This window comes from Rhineura floridana, chromosome 4, assembly GCF_030035675.1.
Source record: "Rhineura floridana isolate rRhiFlo1 chromosome 4, rRhiFlo1.hap2, whole genome shotgun sequence".
In the NCBI taxonomy this organism is placed as follows: Eukaryota; Metazoa; Chordata; class Lepidosauria; order Squamata; family Rhineuridae; genus Rhineura; species Rhineura floridana.
Genome location: NC_084483.1, coordinates 187,558,067 through 187,578,111, shown reverse-complemented (window position 1 = coordinate 187,578,111; position 20,045 = coordinate 187,558,067). Strand labels below are relative to the sequence as shown.

Here is a 20,045-nt window from a genome sequence, read left to right as displayed (position 1 = left end):
AACTAGATGGGCTATTGGCCTGATCCAGCAGACTCTTGTGTGTTTAGAACTGATCTACCTTTTGTACCAGGCCAAAGGTGCCACTAGGATGTCTTCTAAAAGGATGCAGTCTTCAGCATTGAATGTGACAGGGATGCTATTTAATCTTGGAGATGGGCCTCGCCCTCCAACTCCTGTTTTGTACCGTGAGCATACTCGGGGATGTTGCCTAGAATCTAGGGAGGTGGCAGTCCTTCAGTGTGGCTCCCTCCTAAGGTGGCCTGCAGCTCAGTGTCAGTCCTTGTTTAGGTAATGTGTACATGTGAAATGTGCACATTTTTTAAAATGTTGAAACAAGCAGTACTCCTGGAATTACCAGCCGTTTTCAGCTAACTCTGTGAACAACAGAGCAATTGGAATGAACTCTAAAATCAGAGCGTGTTTGTTTAGTCTTGCTTCCCTTTTTTCTTTTTTCTTTGATTATCCTGATGCTTTTAAAGATACGTATGCCTTTGTATTTTTACTAAATACTAAGAAATCATTATTGAAATCAATAAATAAAAAGTAGGGTTTTTTAACACTGCCATTAGCAGTATTTTTAGAACACTTTTCTTGGAGTGCTCAAAACACTTTGCATACATTGTCCTTATAACAACTCTGTGAGAGAGGCCAGCATTGCCACCCTTTTGTAATATGGGGTGTGAGTGTTTTTGTGTGAGAAGCTGAGAGATGGTAGGTTGTCTAAGGCCACCCCTTCCACTGAATTCATACCTGAACTCAGGTGTGACCTGGGGGCTCAGAGCTCAGGCTCGTCAAGAGCTTATGTACTATAGTGACTGGTTCACATAATGAGTGTATGTTACATGACTCTTTGTGAATGTGTGAATATCTCCATTTAAAACACTGTACCCTGAGGTGACAATATGACAATTGTGGCTGTGAGATGGTCCATTCATACCTAGAAATCATCCGTTGATGTTGCAGCCATCAAGCAATGAACACAGGCTACTATCTTGTACAAAGTTAGACTCTTTGTCCATTTAGCCCATCATTGTCTACTCTGACTAGCAGAGGCTCTCTGGATCTCAGGGGGATGTCTCCCCGTCACCTGCTACCTGATCCTTTTAACTTGTAATGTAGGGATTGAAACTGGGACCTTGTGCAAATGACACTTGTGCTTTGTCATTGAAGTGTGGCCCCTCATGCAGTCCACGAGATACTGTTTGTACCGAGCTAGGTGCTAGCACTGGGTGCTTACATTTAAAAGAGTAAGGGTAGGCCTACTTAACGGAAAGCGTACTTGGTCACATTTTTCTTATCAAAGGGGGGGGAAGAAGGGTAGTGAGCTTTACTTGTGTTTTATGGACACTTTCATTTAAAAAATTGCTTGTATTCCACTTTATATTCCCAAAGCTGCTATCAATGAAACAAAAAACATCTCAATTAATGCTGAATATCAGAATAATAGTTAATGTAACACAACCTAGTATATATCAAAATATAAGTCAAAGCCAAATCCATGTCAAAACAGTAATACAATAAGTCTGCTAAATCCATAACAATTAATTCAAGAACAAGAGTCCTCTTTTTGGCCCCAATCAATAGAGGCTAATCTTCATAGAAATCAAATGGGAAGGTCAATAAATATTAAACTTTCAAGTCATGTAGCCTATTAGTGATCACATGCACATACGCTATTGTATCTTTTTCAAGCATAGCATTTTAGTTCTTATGATTACAGTGTGCATGCTGAAGTGTGGTCAGGTAGGTGTTTGCACTAAGCTTTATTTACATACGGGTTTTTTAGTAATCTCGGTTTTGTTATGATCTTAACATGTGACAGTTTTGGCCACTTCAGCTACTGTCAGAACTGCTTGCAGTGCTGGCACAACAGTGCTACCGTGTAATGCTTTGCTCTGGTATATTTGTTGCAGTTTCCTATCCTAACTTTACTAGTGCAGCAATTCCTTTGCTTGCCCTATCAATTTGGTAATTATTACTGCTGGACAGGAAAGCTTCATGAATTAAAAAGAACCTCTCATTTCCTCTTACAGGGTTTCTTGGATTACCAAGCAGTAAACCACCAGATAATAATTTTGCGCCTGTTGCATTACATCGTTCGCCTCATATGGAGAATGCAGTGACTAATGCGTCAAGAGGCAACTGGGATTGTTTACTCGTTTCCAGCAACATCAACCTTTAACAGTGTCTCTGGTCTCTGGATGCAGTCAACAGGCCCTTCCTGACCCAAAGAGACATCGAGCAAACTACAAAGGAGCAGGAGGACTCCATATCGGGTGGTTTGCACCTTTTTTCTTTTTTTTGAGAAAAGCAAGTTTTTTAGAAATGGAACTTCCCTATTAGCAAATCATGATGGATTTTTGGAAATGGACCACCTTTTTTAAGAAACGGGACTTCATGTGAAAGTAGAGCTGACATCATTTTGCTGAACCTTTTTTAGAACCCTGCTATATAAAGCTTTCAAGAAAATCATTGAATCATGTTGTGTTCTTGTTTGGAAACGTGTTGGTTGCTCTTATAACTTGCAACAGAATTGTCTGAGCCAGCTACTTCATAAAGCTGTCTTAGTTTTTTTATATTACAGTCTTACTGTACAAAATATTCCCAAGCAGTGAGAAGCCAGACTCTGATCTTCTGTGCTACCTAAAATTTAGCTGCCCTTGTACATCTTACACACAGAAGTTTGCAAAAAAATATACATCCATCTGCTATTTAAGCACCATTTTTGATCTTCCGTTGGGTGAAGTTTTTGCCTCTTGCAGCCCAGAGGGAGAACTCTTGAATTTGTTTTGAAAGTTGAGATTAAACTGTGAAAGTTTTAATGCTCCAAATAATGACACCAGGTTGCCTTTTACAATTTTCTTTCTTTATTATTTGTACAGATAAGTGTATATTCTATAACATATTCTGAAGATGGGGGGGGATGTAGCAATAAGACATTGTATGTGGGTGAAAGCAGTTCCTCTGCCTGTGCAATATTGTCCCAAGTTGTTACAACAGGGTCCTACTGCATAATTTCAGGCACTGTTTTGATCCTCACTTTGGTATATTTCTGTTTTTTAAAATCCAGTTTTGGTGTTTTAGGGTTTTTTTAAAGCACTCTGGATTTTGTTAATTGCTGCCTTTGTTCTTAAAGAATATTGTAATGAGAGATGACTGAACAACAATAATATGGAATGTATAAGGACTACTGACTCGCTGCATGGGTTTGAGGTCAACATCAGCACAGTATTCAAATTGATCAGAGGGTCAAAACTCCAAAAGATAAAGCAGGAACACATTTTCTTATACAAAATATTTAGATCTTTTAACAAGGGCACCTTTTTTTTTCCTCGTAAGGGTGCCAGTAGATGATGGGCTACATTTATCTAATGTGGGCTCTTGATGTTTTGTGGTGATCTTTAACTGGGGCTCTTTAACATGATAACAAACAAACAAAATTCTGAACCAAGGGCATCCTACTGCAAACAGCTGAATTGTGCAACCTAAATAAATTATGCAGATTGTTTCTGTAAGCCATAAGGGAGAGGTAAGGATGGTAATTTCCAAACTATGGGCTGGGGAGCAATAGCATGCCATAGTGAAAGACTGAAACTAAGTCACCATGTTGGATTGGGGCAGGACCCATACAGCATTAACTCCCTTTTCTATCAATTTATGGGGAGTGCGAGAGTCTTCTGTGGGAAGGACTCATTAGAGGTACACTATCGGCTGCCGGGTGCAGGGCTATCCTGGAAAGCATAGGAAGCTGTTTTATGCCACTGCTCCATCTAGCTGAGTATTGTTGTGCTGACTGGCAGTGTGTTAGGAGTCTTTCCCATTCTTACTTGGAGATGCTGGGGATTGAACCTGGGACCTTTTGCAGACAAAGCATGTTCTCTACTGCTGAGCTATAGCCTTCCCTCCCCAAGTCCTGGCTTCCTGAATTATGGAGTAAGACACTATTAACTGGGCCATTCTGTAGTTGTGAGAAGGATGCCTGCCCATTATTCTGGGAGTGGACTGAGAAAATATGTGTAAAGTATGCCTCCATTTTTAATCCTGGAAAACACCGTGTGCCAGCTCACAAAAGGTTTGGGAAATGCTGGATAAGGAGCCAAGCAGAATCCTGAAGATTCACATGGAAATTGTAGCCCACTCTCCTTTGTCTCCTGAGATTTCATCGGGTGTTGTGAAGACACGGTCAGGCTTTCATTTGTAGTACGAAAGGCTAAGACATTGCTTTTAAAAAGAGCTGAAATTCTCAGGATACTGAATTGATGTGCCCTATACCAAATTTGTAAGGAATCATGACATGCACACAGTCCCAAACTTAACGGTGAACCAAAATAATAGTAAAATAAAGTAAAATTCCACTAACCAGATGGCAGGCAGCATTTGGCACAGATGTTGACTTTTTTAAAACAACAAAAACAGATTTTGCTTCTGTAAAATATTATATTTCTTGATTTATTAATACTAACAGTGTCATCATGTAACTCAGAAGAAAGTTCACTGAGTTCAGTGGGGCTTACTCCCAGATAAAAGGATTGTAACCTTAATTGCTTCATTGTTTAATTGCTTTGACTCTCCAAATGTCATGGATAGTAGTAAAACTTCATATATATAAAAATACATTTTAATAGGTAATGGATTTTAGGAAAACCCAAATCAGGAAGTGACTTTGATATTATAGGAGGAAAATTGAAAAAAGTGGCTTAACGTGCTATACCACACTATGGTAAATTGGTTCATGTGTGGATTTGAACTGAGTTTTTACTTTGCCATGGGAGGCAACTCTAAGAGGAACTTAATGGAACTGCATAATTACTTAAAAGGTTCTGTGTTTCTAAGTGCCCCTTATTCCACTCTGACCATATAACGTTGTTTGACCACTGATCAGTTACATAAACTGGTGCAGATACTTTGTGGAAAGCAGTGGTTCAATGGAATCTTATTTGAAATATGTTTGAAATACTACACCAATTTCTGGTTTCACCAGCACCACTGAAAATATCGTAACCTTTAAAAAAAATTGGTTTTTGTTCAGCTATGTCAAAGCCATCCTAAGTGCTATTATGTAATTGAGAATTTTGTCAACTTCGATTCCTATGCCAGTGCCAGCCTAGGATACATTGAGGGTTGGTTATTCCATCTAGTCCAGACACATCCCATGTCCTGAATTTCTCTGCAGAAGGTTGTAATAGAAATCCAGATTATCAGAATATACTTTGGGCTCCTAAACTAGAGACATGCACAAGCAACAGTGAGCTGCTCACACACATCTTGTGCATACTTGTACAGTAGATGCTTGGTAAGGTCAGTGTTGACAGTGCCAATCACCTCTTTCAGATAAGGGAGGAGGAAAGGATGTGCTAGATTCTGTCAAAACTGAAAGCACCAATTTGACTTGCCACTGAATGAGTACTTTGCAGTTCACTGTTGGAAATGTTGTTCCCATTCCCACCCCCTGCCTGCAGGCCCACCAATTGCACATGCAACAGCATCCTCTTCTGATTTTGCTATTCCAGATCCAGCCAGGGAATCAAATGCAGAAGTCTGTTTCCTTATCTGTATAGCCCTTGCTATGTCAGGCTGTTCATATATTGGCTGCAATGTACTAACAGTAGCTTTGTAGCAACATTTTATCTTCCTTTGCTAGCTTTGGTCTACAGCGTTAGTTTTCCCATTTGCTTTTTTTTAGTGTCAAGCAGAAATTGCAGCATTGCTAATAGGAATTTGGCCTGTATAGTTATTTGCATGTTACCCACATAAAGTTGGTTGATTGAAAAAGGCAAGGAAATTGATATTAATAGCTAGTATTAGACTGTTCAAATGGATACTGTGCAATAGGGGATTTTTCGTGGCATCCAAAAACTGGAAACGAGATCTTTTCCAGCTTTAGCAATGTTGATACCCAGCTTTTAAAGTCAAACTTGCTTTTCCTAGCTGGGAGTCTGCCAGTAATCTTTTTCTGTATACCACAGGAACACTGCATTTCAATTTGTCCCTGTTCTTCAATGGGGATAATTAGAAATCTCTCTTTAGAGGCCAAACTGACTCATATTGGTTGTCGTCACTGACTCAGCCTGATGCTTTCTGAAATCCTTTCTGCAACCAGAATTAGTCTTTTAGAACTCACCAAAGTATTTTCTATTTAGTGCTTCTATATTTGGAGCACTCGAGTTTTAATGCCTCTCTAATACAAAATCCTCCTGCAGGCAGTGCTATCAGTGGTTGGGGTCCAGGGAGTTCTAAGCATGCAGCTGAAGTTGGAGGACTTCCCTGTTCTTTGCTTACATGATGATGGATACCACTCTTTAGGGTACCCTAACCCAGCCTTTCCCAACATTTGGGGCCCTCTGGATGATGTTGGACTCCAACTTCCATCAACCCCAACCAGCATGGCCATTTGTCAGGCACGAAGGGCATTGCAATCAAGCAACACCTGGGGACCCAAAGGTTGGGAAAGACTGTCCTAACCTTCAGGAGAGGCTTTTGTGGGGAGAGGCACACTTAGGGGATAAGGAGCTGCTGTGAGAAGGGGGGGTCCCAAAAGTCCCAGTGCAATCCCTTCAGATACCCCAACCTTTTCTCTCCCCTTTTTTATAAGGCTCGGCTGGCCCAGTGCCTTGAGATGTGTACACATTCATATGTGTTAACTGCTAGCATGGAAGTGCAATTAGCTTACTCCCATGGCTTCAGGCAAACTTATTGTAAGCCTAAGGTTTTTTTAAAATTCTGTGAATTATAATGTAAACCATAAATGACAAGATATTGGCACTGTGTGGCCCAAACCCCACTTCTCGTTTCTCCAAGAAATCTCTGCCAGACATTAATCTACAATATATCCTAAAATGCTAGATCAAGCAAGGCCCATTTGGTTTGTCACAGTTCAGTGCAGGTTTTGTGCCTTGACATCCCCACAGTAGACTTGTGGGTGGTTTTTTCTTTAAATCTTTTGTGAATTAACACAACCTTTTTGTCTATTGGAGGGATTTTTTAAAACGTTTTTTTGAAAACCTTTTATATGTGTGTGTGTGTGTGTGTGTGTGTGTAATCCTGCCAAAACAGTTTATGAAGAATTTTCTTTGGTTGTGGAGAAACCAGATTCAAATTTCTTAGAAAGTCTCTATGCTTCTACCCCCTTTCAATGACTGTAAATATTTGAGTATTTATTAGATTAGCGCAATCCTTCTCATCTGAGCCAAATGTCACCTGTGTGCAATGTTCCCTCTCTTTTTCTTGCTATGTCATGTAAGAGTTTTTGTATAGAAGCAGAAAAATGGATTGATTTCTCAACTTTTTTTGGTAGAATTGACCTGGTTAAATACTGTAGATTCCTTTTTTCTTTGTAATTAATGCACTCTACTGTTTCATAATGCTGTAACTTGTAGAAATTGTGTATATTTATTTTCTGCTTATTTAAGTTCTTGTAAAGTCTTCCCCCCCCTTGAATTGTATTTAGTATATATGGAAATAGTGATTGATCAGTTTAGAGCACTGTCTACTAATTTGGGATAGTTGATGCTGTTTTAGATATTGTTTAAACCCCTTGATTTTCTACCATCTTGCTTGCCCACCTTCTCTGTCTTGTTAAAGGAATTCAAATATGAAGTGAAGGCAGGGATTGGAATACAAATGTGTGATTGGGGAGGAATTGCACAGGTGCAAAGACCACATCCAGAATCTCATATGTGGCTTTTAATAAAAATTCGTTCCAAATTTCTGAGGACAGAAAAGTAGCTTACATATACATTTTACTAAAGCAACATGCAGTGCTCTGAACTAGTCAGTCTTTTAAAATAAAAAAATATCCGGAGAACTCACTTGCACACACTGTGTGTTTACAGAGAACTTAGCTGCCCCCCAGCATCCCATCTCAAAAGTAGATTTATCTTGCGAACTCATTAGATGCCAGTTCAGTCTTGTTGGTGCTTCCTGTTTCTTCCTTGAATTGTGCTTGCGTTTAAGGGCTTTTAAGACCTCATCCCTTGACCTCAGTTTACGTAGCACAAGATATGACTGTTACCTCATAAGCAAGAAGTACCTGCAGTTTATTCAAGAACTACTAAATTCTTAGGGGAAGAGTGGAATTTTTTGCACCCTGGTTTAAAGACCACTAGTTACTGTATGGCAGCCTCGTCATCAGGTACAAATATCAATGTAGCACTGATCTTGTACTGATTAATCACTAACGTGTTTCTTAGAACCCAGCATATGTAGCATTTTTTATTGCAGTTTCCCTGGCTTACTTGTGTTTTGCACTGATGAAAATTTGACAGGGTAATTGCCACTTTACTTGTGCAATACTGCTGTAAATAACTGCAGATCTTTTTTAAAATACAATCTTTTATGTTCTTAATAATGGAATTTTATATGAATAAAACTTTCAATTATTCATTGTCTACCTTATTTCAGAGCATATGTTTATAAAGTTCCCTGTTCTTATACATACACAGTCACACACTGCCCTGAGCCCCTACGGGGAGGAAGGGTGGGATATAAATTAATAATAATAAATAAAGCTATGATTTAGGCATGGATATTATATTTGCACAGAAATCTTTTCTGTTTGCATATACCACTCTTCAGATGTGCATAATCCTTCTGATGGATATTTCAACAGAGCAGTTCTCTAACACAACTAGCATTTAGTTACTATATAATAAGGTATATTACTGGCTGGTCAAAGGAACTTCCCTGCAAGAAAAGGCTAAAGTCATGAAGGGTTTTTAGTGTTTGAGAGGCGAGGAATTCACTAAAGCTGCAATTCTAAAGCTATTTAAAGGGCAGCAGAATTACTCTTGGATATGCTTAAAATGCTGCTCTGCTGCTAAAGGAGGCAGCCACTGGCAACATGGCACTTACACCACCAGTGGATGCAGAAATGTTAACGGTGGTCTCCAGCAATGTGTGGGTTTAGGAGGGCCCTTGGGTCTGCACGATTCAGTGCCTTTTCATTCCCCCCACATTCTGGCAGTTCAGGCCTGAAACTGCACCAGCCCTGGCACATTTAAAAGGGGGGGGGGCTCTCCCTACATTCTGCCCTGCTGCAGTATATCGGGACAGGCAGGGCTTTAGATGTGACCGCAAAACTACCATGGAATCTCCCTCCTATAAGATTGTTCTGTAAAATGGGATATGATCAAGGACTGCAAACTGTAAAAGGTAGAGACATTTTTATCTCCCTGTCTTTCATAATATGGGAGGGGACCTCTGGCCCTGGGCCAAACACACACCCCAGCCCTCATTTGGTTAGTGAGGCCGTTCTTCTCAAGCCATGTCAACCTGCCATCATATGTGGGGCAGGCAGAGGACTGCAGAAGCCAGGATTAACATTTCCCCCCCCCCAATGCATGAGCAAAAATGTGGGGGGGTTGGATGGCACTGGGTGCATCAGCCAGTTCCTCAATCCTGCACAAAATGGGATTGAACCCCATGGCTGATGCTGGTGCGTTCAGTCCTTTGTGTAATTTCTTCACCCCGCAGGGCCAACTTTGACAGATTGGCAGGACTACCTATCTGTCAATCACTCAATGTCAGTATATTGCCAGATGATTGACAGGTGGTGACAAAGTTGGCCTGTCAATGTGGGGGAGGTAAAGATCTGGATTGCTGGGTCAAGGAGGCTCTCCACCCATTTTATAATAGGTGCATTCAATTAATTTGATTAGTACTGAGTTCATGACAAAACACAAGGGAATGTTACTTTGCATCATGCATAATTAACAAGGAACTCGCTAGCACAAGATGCAATGGCCCCTAGCTTGTATTGCATTAGAACGAAGAAGCTGGAAGCCAGCAATAGGGCCTGGCTTGGCTAAGCTTAGCCTGGCTGTGAGCTTCCTAAAAACATGTGCAACCACTTTTAGAAATGAAATGCTGGTTCTGATGTCCCTTTAGTCTGATTCAGCAGGCTGCTGCTTATGTTTTTAATACCCAAGATATGAAAGTACTTCAAATGAAGTCATATGAGGACTACTTTGGAGGAAGGTGCAGGATTATAATTAGATTTGGAAATCTAATTATAACACCATTAAGAGCAGAGAACCACAAACATTTCTTACTTTCCAGCTGGGCCATGTTTGGTACCTATAGTCATATCCTGTCTAACATGAGATGTAGGGCTTTAAAAATTAACACTCAATTAGAAAGCTAAGCAAAATATATAGATATGTGCTTAATTTGAGCTGCTAATTCAAGTAACATTTTTGTTTGTTTGTTTATTATTGGCAGACAGTACACAATAAGTACACAATCCTTCCACGGGGGGATGCAATAAAGAGATCCACCCCAGCCCAGGGAAAGGGTCCTACTACTCTAGTGGAAGCACAATATACTCCCAAATTGCTGGAATGGAAATGGAATATTCATCACTAGAGCAGTAATTGTCCCATCGGAGCCCTCCAGGTAGCTTGTCCTTTTTGGAGGTGGGGGACCTGCAAGCACAGGAGCAGACGTGTGCACTAGAATCAGGTGAAAGGATGCAACCTTCCACATACAGTAGGGTCCCACTCATACGGCGGGTTACATTCCGGACCCCCGCTGTAAAGCGAAAACCGCTGTAAAGCGGAACCCATTGAATAGAATGGCGTGTGATGCCCAAAAATCGCCGTGAAAGCGGAACAAGCTCCGTATGAGTGGGGCTTTAGTCTAATTGTGTCTAATTGAGACCGCTGTATTAGCGAAGCGCTGTAAAGCAAAGCGCTGCAAAGCGGGGCCCTACTGTACTTGTTTGTGAGCAAGCCCCAATAATTCTCTCATATTCCTGAAATAGACCAGTGTGCCAATATACTGCAATACCTCGGTTAACGAAGTAGATGTGTTCCTGGACGTTAGTTCTCTAACAGAAACTTTGGTACCAGAGGTAGGAATAACATGGAAAGAATAAGGATAGGTTCCTACACCACAAAAAAGCAGAGCAAGTTCAACATATTTCAGCAAATGTTTTATTCAAAACGAACAATATGCATAGCTCAAATGAAACAACCAGGTCAGGTAAGCTTTGCATGCAGGCCTCTTGAAGGCTTCTTCCAAAATGTATCCAGGGATGCCTGTCTTGCCTTTTTTCTTGTATCATCTTGCTACAGCAATCTAAAGCATTGAGCACGGTTCTCCTCTATATACTCGAGCAGGCAGGCAAGGGGCAGCCACCACCACTGCCCTGTGCTTGCTCTCTCTCTCTCTGCCATCCTCCCCTACCCTCGAGCAGACACAGCTGCAGTAAACAGTCCTTCCAGGGCACCCGAAGCACTGTTTACTGCAGAGGCGCCTGCACCACTTGGCAAGGAGCACCATTCCAGCCGCGTGTGAGCGAGCTGCCTGCAGCAGCCACCATCCAACACACAAGGAGCCACGTTCCAACTATGCAGAGCGTGTGCCCATGTCCCCCGCACCCAAAAAATAGTTTGTTAAAAGGAGCTTCTTCCCTGGAGGATTTGTTAACTGAGGTATTGTTGTATTGCATTTCTATAAATGAATTAGTAGCAACTAATTATCTCCTCTGCTCCAGAACCAAAGGCCAAGAGGGTTCAGAATAATCCAGCTCATTAAGTCCAAAGATGGGGACATCAGTGGCCAGGCAGAAGGCGTTTACAATCCTGTTGCAACCTAGAACAGACATGAAATTGGTTTGATATACTATGACCACATCCAGTTCTATAGGGCCCAAGATCCTCTCATTTCCCCACTTGCTTTATCTAAACGGAGCAAACTGAGTGAGCTATCAAAGTTGGATACATATACCTGGACTGTTGAATGTAACTTAAAACGAATGCATTGGACTGGCATAGATAAGTAGCGATCGTGAGCAAGCTAACCCCTTGATTTGTTTCAATTTCTGACTATTTACATGTTTGAGTGCTTAATTGGAAAGGCAAAAGCGAGTAGAGCAGCCTCTGGATCATCAGGGGCTCTCAAAGTAACATCCGTTTCACCTGGAAAACAGTGCTGATATACACAAAAGGTTTGCTGCTATCACTGTCAGTACCCAGAAGTGGGTGGAATTGTCACTGCATATTACACAGAGTGCCACAACCTGAAACAATGACCCAGGAGATGTTGCAAAGCGGCTATTGGCTGTGGTCTCCTGCTGTGGCTCATCCTGTGAATCAACCTCAGGAAAAGCAACTTTTCAGCCTTGCTCCAGGTGGTGACTAATACTGACCACTGAAAGTGGCTCACTAAGTTCTTATAGTCTGCTTTATTAGCGTGGCAAGCTTCCACTTCACCCAATACTCACTTAGGACAAAAGTATGCCTTAGAAAAGTTCAGGTCTTGTGATTGCCTTGTAACATTAGGAGAGGGGATATTAGCATGTTTGGGAACAAGGTGGTGAAGAGGGAGGTGGCCTAGCCTGGGGGTGGGGGAGGAAGACCAGAGTAGTTTCACTGTTTGTTAATTGGGAAGACAGTGAGACACAAGTCCCAGCCAGGTATACACAGATATGGGACTGATAAGAACAATTTTTTAATGTTCTTAATTGTTGTAAACCACCCATAAAGCTTTGGCTATGGGGCGGTATATAAATGCAATAAACAAATAAATAATAAATAAGACCAGTTGCTGGAAACCGCAGGAGGGGAGAGTGCTCTTGCGTTCAGATCCTGCTTAGGCATCTGGCTGGCCATTGTGAGAACAGGATGCTGGACTAGATGGGCCACTGGCTTGATTCACCAGCTAGGCTCATGCTCCTACTAGGGGCTTCACTCACCAACCCCGCCTGCTGTCGCCAGTGCACTCGCCCCACGGGTCGCCAGGCTCCCCCTCCCTCTCCCTGCCCACAGGTCGCCGGCGCTTCTCTCTCCCCTGTGGGTCACCAGTGTTCTCTCCCTCTCCCCCATGGGTCACTAGCCCTCGTCTTTTCCTTACAGTCACCACCCCACTCTCCCTCCCTCCCCTCCCAGGGGTCAACAGCTCCCCCTCCCCCTCACGGGTCACATGTCTTGTGCCTGTGTAGAAGTGTATAGTGTGATGTTTACAAAAATATTATATAGGAAGATTATAACAGAGAATACGTGTATACGTGTGGGGTGGAGAGTTAAGCACCTCCTCTCTCCAGTTCTCCTCTGCATATACCCCACACCCTCACTACCTTCAACTGTGAAACAAGTAAAACGTAACTGCCCACACTATGTGAAGGCATGCCCCAATCATATGCCTTCTGCATCAGTGCAAGGTCTCCTCGGGGTGTGCTCTTACTCAAGCTGGATGTAGCAGTGAGTGAAACTTTTACATGTTGCTTTCAGTCTGACAGCACCAGTCCATTCCTAGACAGATTGTGAGCCGCTCCCAGAGGTCCTTGCTCAGCCATGATGGACCCTGCAACTTGTTTGCAATGCACTCGCTTTCTCCCATCATCCCACCCACCGCCATTGGCAGCCTCTCTTCCTTTGGGTCCAAGATACTTCCCCCGGCTGTCATTGTTTACCAGCACTAAAAATGTACACAAGCACAACCTTCACAGGGGGTCCATCTACATGTGGGTTGTGTGCTCTTTTTTTTGTGGTTGTTAGTTACTGTTTCACAAACTGCCTATGAGCTATTCGCGGAAGGGCAGTCGAAAACTGCAATGTGCAAACAAGCACCCCAATATAAACGTTTAAAACCCAGGACAGCAACAAAAGTTAAAACATCAAATCTGATGTTGTGCGGCTTAACAAGACATTAAATAAGACACTCAGCTTCCACTAAAAATGGAAATGGACTGTCTTCAAGTCGATCCCAGCTTATGGTGACCCTATGAATAGGGTTTTCATAGTAAGCGGTATTATTGCCTTCCTCTGAGGCTGAGAGGCCGTGACTAGCCCAAGGTCACCCAGTGAGCTTCATGGCTGTGTGGAGATTCGAACCCTGGTCTCCCACCACTAAAGACCCAGGGAAATGAGTATGTTTTAACCAGGTATTAACCAGAGGGTTGGGGCCATCCACCACTCCGAGGGGAGGGAATTCCACACTTGGGGTGTCATTACAGAGAAGGCTTTAACATGGGTCATCCCACATCGCTGCTGATGGATCACCAAGAAGCCCCCCCTCCCTCAGTGAATCTCAGGGCCTGGGCTAGCCCACACAGAAGGTGGCATTGTCTCGAGTAGTTGGGTCCCAAGTCATTCAGGACTTCATTACATGGAAGTGTTTTCTGGGAAGAAGAAACCTTAACATGCTCAGCGGTCCTCCTGAGCCACATCTTTTTCTTCATTTATCTATTTAATCAAGAGCAATCTGATTCCCTTCCCTTCCATCACTGTTGCCTTGTTCTGAAACGACAGGGTGACCTCAACAGAGACTCATCAAGCACTTTAGCAAAGTTGTTTCTCTCTTCCTAACAAGTCTTGGTCTGTTTCTAGCCAGTCAGAGGGCAATGAGAGTTAAATAAATAAATAGATCCTACCACAGGTCTAAACCACCAGCTTACAAAATACTCATTTTTTTTATTAAGACTGTAGTATGTGTGGATATGACTACCTCCCATACGATTGCCAGTGATCATGATGATGGTGTAGAAGCATCACAAATACCAGAGCCTATGTGGTTTTTAAAATATGACTGTTTGATCTTTTTGCAGTTTAGAATTTTTTCTCGAAACTTGGGTTTCTCAGTCTCTGATGCAAAGATGTATCACTGAATACTAAAGTCAGGATCATTCAGACCATGGTATTCCTGATCTCTATGTATGGATGTGAAAGTTGGACAGTGAAAAAGGCGGATAAGAGAAAAATCAACTCATTTGAAATGTGGTGTTGGAGGACAGCATTGCACATACCATGGACTGCAAAAAAGACAAATAATTGGGTGTTAGAACAAATTAATCCAGAACCATCACTAGAAGCTAAAATGATGAAACTGAGGTTATCATACTTTGGACACATAATGAGAAGACATGATTCACTAGAAAAGGCAATAATGCTGGGAAAAACAGAAGGAAGTAGAAAAAGAGAAAGGCCAAACAAGAGATGGATTGATTCCATAAAGGAAGCCACAGACCTGAACTTACAAGATCTAAACAGGGTGGTTCATGACAGATGCTGTTGGAGGTCACTGATTCATAAGGTTGCCATAAGTCGTAACTGACTTGACGGAACATAACAACAACGAGTGGCGGGGATGAGTTACCACTAGGTGTAGTGAACAAAGATTGCTTGATTAGTACTGCTCTTCTTTTTGGGGGTGGGGGGAGTACAGGACATTTGTATCTCCAAAGTGCTCCCTAATCTACACGCCACAGGAAAATCCACCTAATCGGCACACTGCGCATCAGCTTGGCAAAGCAGAATTCCTAGATGTGGACACACCAATAAACGTCGCACTCTCCAAGCAGCTGCATTTTGGTGTGGAAAACAGAGAGAGATTGGGTTTCCACTGGCCTGCATATGCTTTGCTGAATCAGCAGACTGTCTGACTCTGGCAGGGTTTCCTCATCAAGGAGCCTGCAGCAGCCTCCCTAGCTCCATTATCACCTGCCAGGCAGCCACGATTCCGTGTATGAGAGAAAATGTGGCCTTGCAAGAGGGGGAAGGGGGGGCAGGTTCACTGATGTGTTTTTCAGCTGCAGGCTCTGTGAGGCATGAATGCCTCATGACCTGTGACCAAACAGAAAAAAAGAAGCCATGTTGTAGGTGTACAAGAGCTGTGTTTTTCAATCGACAGCCTCTTTATTGAGCACTCGTCCTGATTTCCGTGTGGAAGGCTTCTGCAGAGGATAGATTACATCCAGTCTTTATGGAGTGTTCATTCTAACTTGTTTGTGGGAAGGTTAGCTGAAAACAAACTTTCATGCTGCATTCATCCTGATTTGCTTGTGGGGTGTTTATACACCTTCCTGTTAATTCAAAGGTGGGGGACCTCTTTGGCTCCATGGGCTAGATCCTTATCAGGATTGGCCTTGCGGACCAAATTTGACACATGGATAGGGCCCTTCACCTGTGTTGCATGGCATCACAAGATTGACAGGTGGGTTGTCAAAATCCCTTGCTGCAATTGAGGGAAGCTCAAGAAAGAAGCAGGCTTTCTTCTGTCATTTCCCAGGGGGGCGGGGGGAGAAGCACAGAATTCTTCCTTCCTTCCCTGTCCCCCGCCCCCTGCTACTGCAAGGGGGAGAAGAAAGCTGGCACTTTAAAGCCAGCGGTGGCGGGAGGGGGTGTGGTGGAATGAAGGGGAGAATTATTCCCCTTGCCTTGTCGCTCTGGTGATGGCACAGCAGTAGGGGCTGGGGGTGGAAGGAAACAGACAATTATTTGCCCCCCCCATTGCTCCTGCTGGAGTAAGCAGGCTGGTAGGGAGAAGTGGCTTCCATTGAACAGAAATTGCCTACCCCTCCTGAAGGCCCCTTTCTATTGCCCATCAGCTGATGGGTGGTTGGAAGCGCATCTTGTTCCAGAAAAGAAGCAATCGTGTGCCCACCTTCCTTTGAAGCTCCGCTTTTATCTGCCCATCCTTGACATCAGATGTAGGGTGGGTGGGCGCAGCTTCCCCAAACCGGCCTCAGGGCCAAATGGGGATGCCTGGGGGGATGCAATTGGCTTGGGGGCCAGAGGGTCTCCGCCAATGTTTTAATAATTAATTCTCCACACTTTCCCCTGCATTTCCCTGTCATTTTCCTAACTGCAGGAATTCTGTTTTTTAAAGTAGATTTATTGTGCTAGAGTGACAGAGCACTTTAATCTACTTTAATTACACAAACCTAAATTTCCCAGGATCTATTTGAATCCCTCCCGCAAAATACTGACAGTCTGGAGGTGCTGTATGTCAATGTGTTGATAGGTTCACACATGTGTCTTGTGATGGAGTGGATGGGTGTGTGTATTCATTTTTCTAGTTCCTATTTCAGAGTTCTTGTTCTCCAAAATAGGACCAAGGGTTGCTACTGTTTTAAATTAAACATGTATTCTGAATCAACCAGGCTTCTAGGCCCCAGCACACTGCAATTCATATAACTTCTTAGGAGGACCAAGGCTTATAGCCTTGGAGATTACTAGGACTGTGCATGGACTCCCCAATCCTATTTGTCGCTCCGATTTGCAAATACAGATCAGGCCCAATCCAGTCTGATCTGACCTGATCCAGATCCAAATCCAGATTACAATCTGGATATTACAAATCTCCGGAAATCTCCGGAAATCCCATTGATTTACATTGCAAAACCAAAACAACCACAACCACAACTGTCTGGTTTTTTGACCTAGAGACATTAAATTTGGAGACATGATAGCTACAATTTAGGGTATTAAACCTGCCAAGTTGTAGGTGGATAGCTCCAGGGGTTTTCATGCTAACCACCTTTGAAGTTGAAAATGCTTTAAAATAAAAATGGACATAATGGTTTTATTTTTTCACACACTGACATGACATTTGGAGATATGGTGGGCCCTAAAGAGGGAATTGACCCTGTCAAATTGCAAGTGGGTAGCTCAAAGGTTTTCATGTATGTATGTATGTGTGTATGTATAAATTAGGTTTGCAATGCTAGACATGAGTGGGTAGCATTAGGCAGGCACAGGCTGACGGAATCATGGAAGGACATTACATTTGGAGGCATGGTAGCTCTTATAGACATTAACTCTGCAATTTTTCAGGTACCCACCTGAAAACTACCCAGTTCCAGGGAATTTTATGCTAACCATCTTTAAATTTAGCTTTTTCCAAGAAAGGTGGATTTTTTAAAAAAATCCTGTCATATATGGGGCAGATTGCCAACAGCAGTAGGGAGTAGTGAGTGAAAATATTTAATATTAATAATATTCACTGTGGTTAGCAATTGAAATAATAATAATTTGTTACTCAGAATGTTGGCTAATATGCCTACAAAGTTTGGCTGGCTAATAATAATAGTAATAATAATAAAGATGTATAAGCACACAAGCAGGCTGCTTCTTATTGTTTGTGGGTAGCAACTGCAAAACAACAACACTGAATTCAGAAAGCTGAGGCTAAATATGCCCACAAGGTTTAATAATAATTCTTAGCAATGAGAATCAAAAACAAAACAAAACAAAACATTTTTTATAAAAAAAATTAAATAAGGCTGGGATCGATTGGAAAAGAACAGAAAACATACACAAGCTGAACAAATGCCACCCAACCCCACCAAACATTTCTAAGAGACAGAACTTACAAAAGATTTCTGCATTTTAAGACTTCACCCCTTCCAAGCACTGTGATTGGAGAGTGTTTGGTGGGGTGACAGAATTCTAGCCTTCTTCCCTCTCTCCCCACTCCAGTGTTCTTCTTTATGGTGTTGAAATTGCTCCAATTCAGACACCTGTCTGGCTTAATTAAAGTCTGTTTTGAGCTACAGATGTGTATAAATCTCTAAAAATTGATTTGGGACTAGCTGATCTGCTCTGTAGAGATCTGTAACTGCTCCAGTACTCTGGACAGGATGCAATTAGGCTTGAATCAGCTCTGTTTGGTTTGTTATTTGTGATTTGTACAAATATAATGCACAGACCTAAAGATTACATACATGGACTGGGCCCTCAGGACTGCCCCACTCCCCCAGGTGACTATGTGAGGGTGGCAAGGACAAGAAGAAGGGCCTGATCTGCACAGGGAGAGGTTCAGAATGCTCAGAGGCCATTAAAATCCTCTCTCTGGTGTACTCTCTGTGCCATAATCAGGATCACTTCAGGACTAAGAGGCCTCTCTGCAGCCTCTTGGCCTACATGAGATTCTCCTACTCACGGCAGGCAGTTGAGGTATAGGCTCCCAATATGCGTGCCAGCAATATTATGATCAGGAGGGGGCCTGGGCCTTTAGGCCTTCCTTATTCAGAAATAATCCACAACCCCCATAACCGCCCAATCAGTTTTGTGACACTGTCTAAATTAATCTACTATATGGGCACGAGAGTGGCTGTATACTATAGCCAGCATGGATTTTTTGCATTCTGCAATGTTAAATTGAAAATACCCCCATGCCATTTTGATGCTTCTCTTAAGCTCATTTCAAAACAAAACCTTACAAAACTTATAGTCCCGAACTCAGAAACGCTTGCTTAACAACTCTCTAAATTTTAATGGTGATACACAAAACAATCAGAGAGAATCGAGAGTTCAAAGTGCTCAGTAAGAACCAACTATCAGCATTTTAAAAGCCAGACTCACAGCCAGACTCAGGGGGCCACACCCACACCAGACCTTTATTTCACTTGGGACTGTCATGGCTTCCCCCTAAAAATCCTGGGTAGTTTGTGAAGTGTACTGAGAGGAGACTCTGTTCCCCTGACAGAGTTCCAGTGGCCAGAGTGGTTTAACAGTCAGCGGCTCTGATTGAAGCTCTGTGAGGGGAACAGGGCATCTTCTAGCAACTCTCAGCATCCTTCACTAACTACACTTCCCAGGATTCTTTGGGAGAAGCCATGACTGTCTAAAGTGAAATAAAGGCCTGGTGTGGTGTGATCAGGGACAGCTTTGGTTTAAATATGGTGGGAGACTACATGTGCCTGCTGTAGAATAAAAAGGTGAGGGAAATGCTGAAAAACAATGATACTGTTCACAATGTTTTCCTTTTGGAAAGGAAAGGGACTTCCCCTCTTTCACTAAAATTGCAAAGTAAATCAAACATATTTAAAGTGACTATCTGAACCAGGGATGGCACCAGGCATGCCTGTCCTGGGCCCTGGCACCCTCAAGCATGCACGCCCTACCTACCTACCTACCGAGCGGGCGGACAGGCAGGCAGGCAGGCGAGCGAGCAAGCAGGGGGTGAGCAGGGGAGGCGGGTGTGCAGGCATCTCCTTCCCTGCGATCCGCGGCAGGCAGCCTGCCACAGATCGCAGAGGAGGAGCACTACTCCCTTACCCTAATGAGGGGGCCTTCAGGGGCCCGTGGGCCGCAGGGTCCTCGGTCAGGGCCTGACCTGGCTGCCCTTTGGCGCCAGCCCTGATCTGAACTGTATCAACTATCTTCGTATTCTTGTTTCTTCTCTGCTAAAACAAGATCAGCATAGCACATCTCTTGTTTCTGTTATCTGGGCGGATCGTAGGTGTTGCCATCACTCACCATATGCTCAGAGGCACATGTTACCAAATCCTTCTAAGCTACACAGGAAGTGGATTGGACTGTGAA

General features: G+C 42.9%; 1 protein-coding gene across 5 annotated transcripts in view; it reads left to right on the top strand.

Annotated features, from left to right (window-relative positions):
• The window catches only part of BCL2L11 (BCL2 like 11), a 43,235-nt gene extending 40,396 nt beyond the window's left edge, over positions 1 to 2,839 (top strand). For all 5 annotated transcript variants that reach the window (XM_061625544.1, XM_061625543.1, XM_061625542.1 and 2 more), the window contains one exon: positions 2,034 to 2,839. In XM_061625544.1, the coding sequence (XP_061481528.1) occupies positions 2,034 to 2,123 (90 nt within the window). In that variant the 3' untranslated portion in view covers positions 2,124 to 2,839. The remainder of the gene's footprint in view (positions 1 to 2,033) is intronic.
• Positions 2,840 to 20,045: the final 17,206 nt, after the last annotated feature.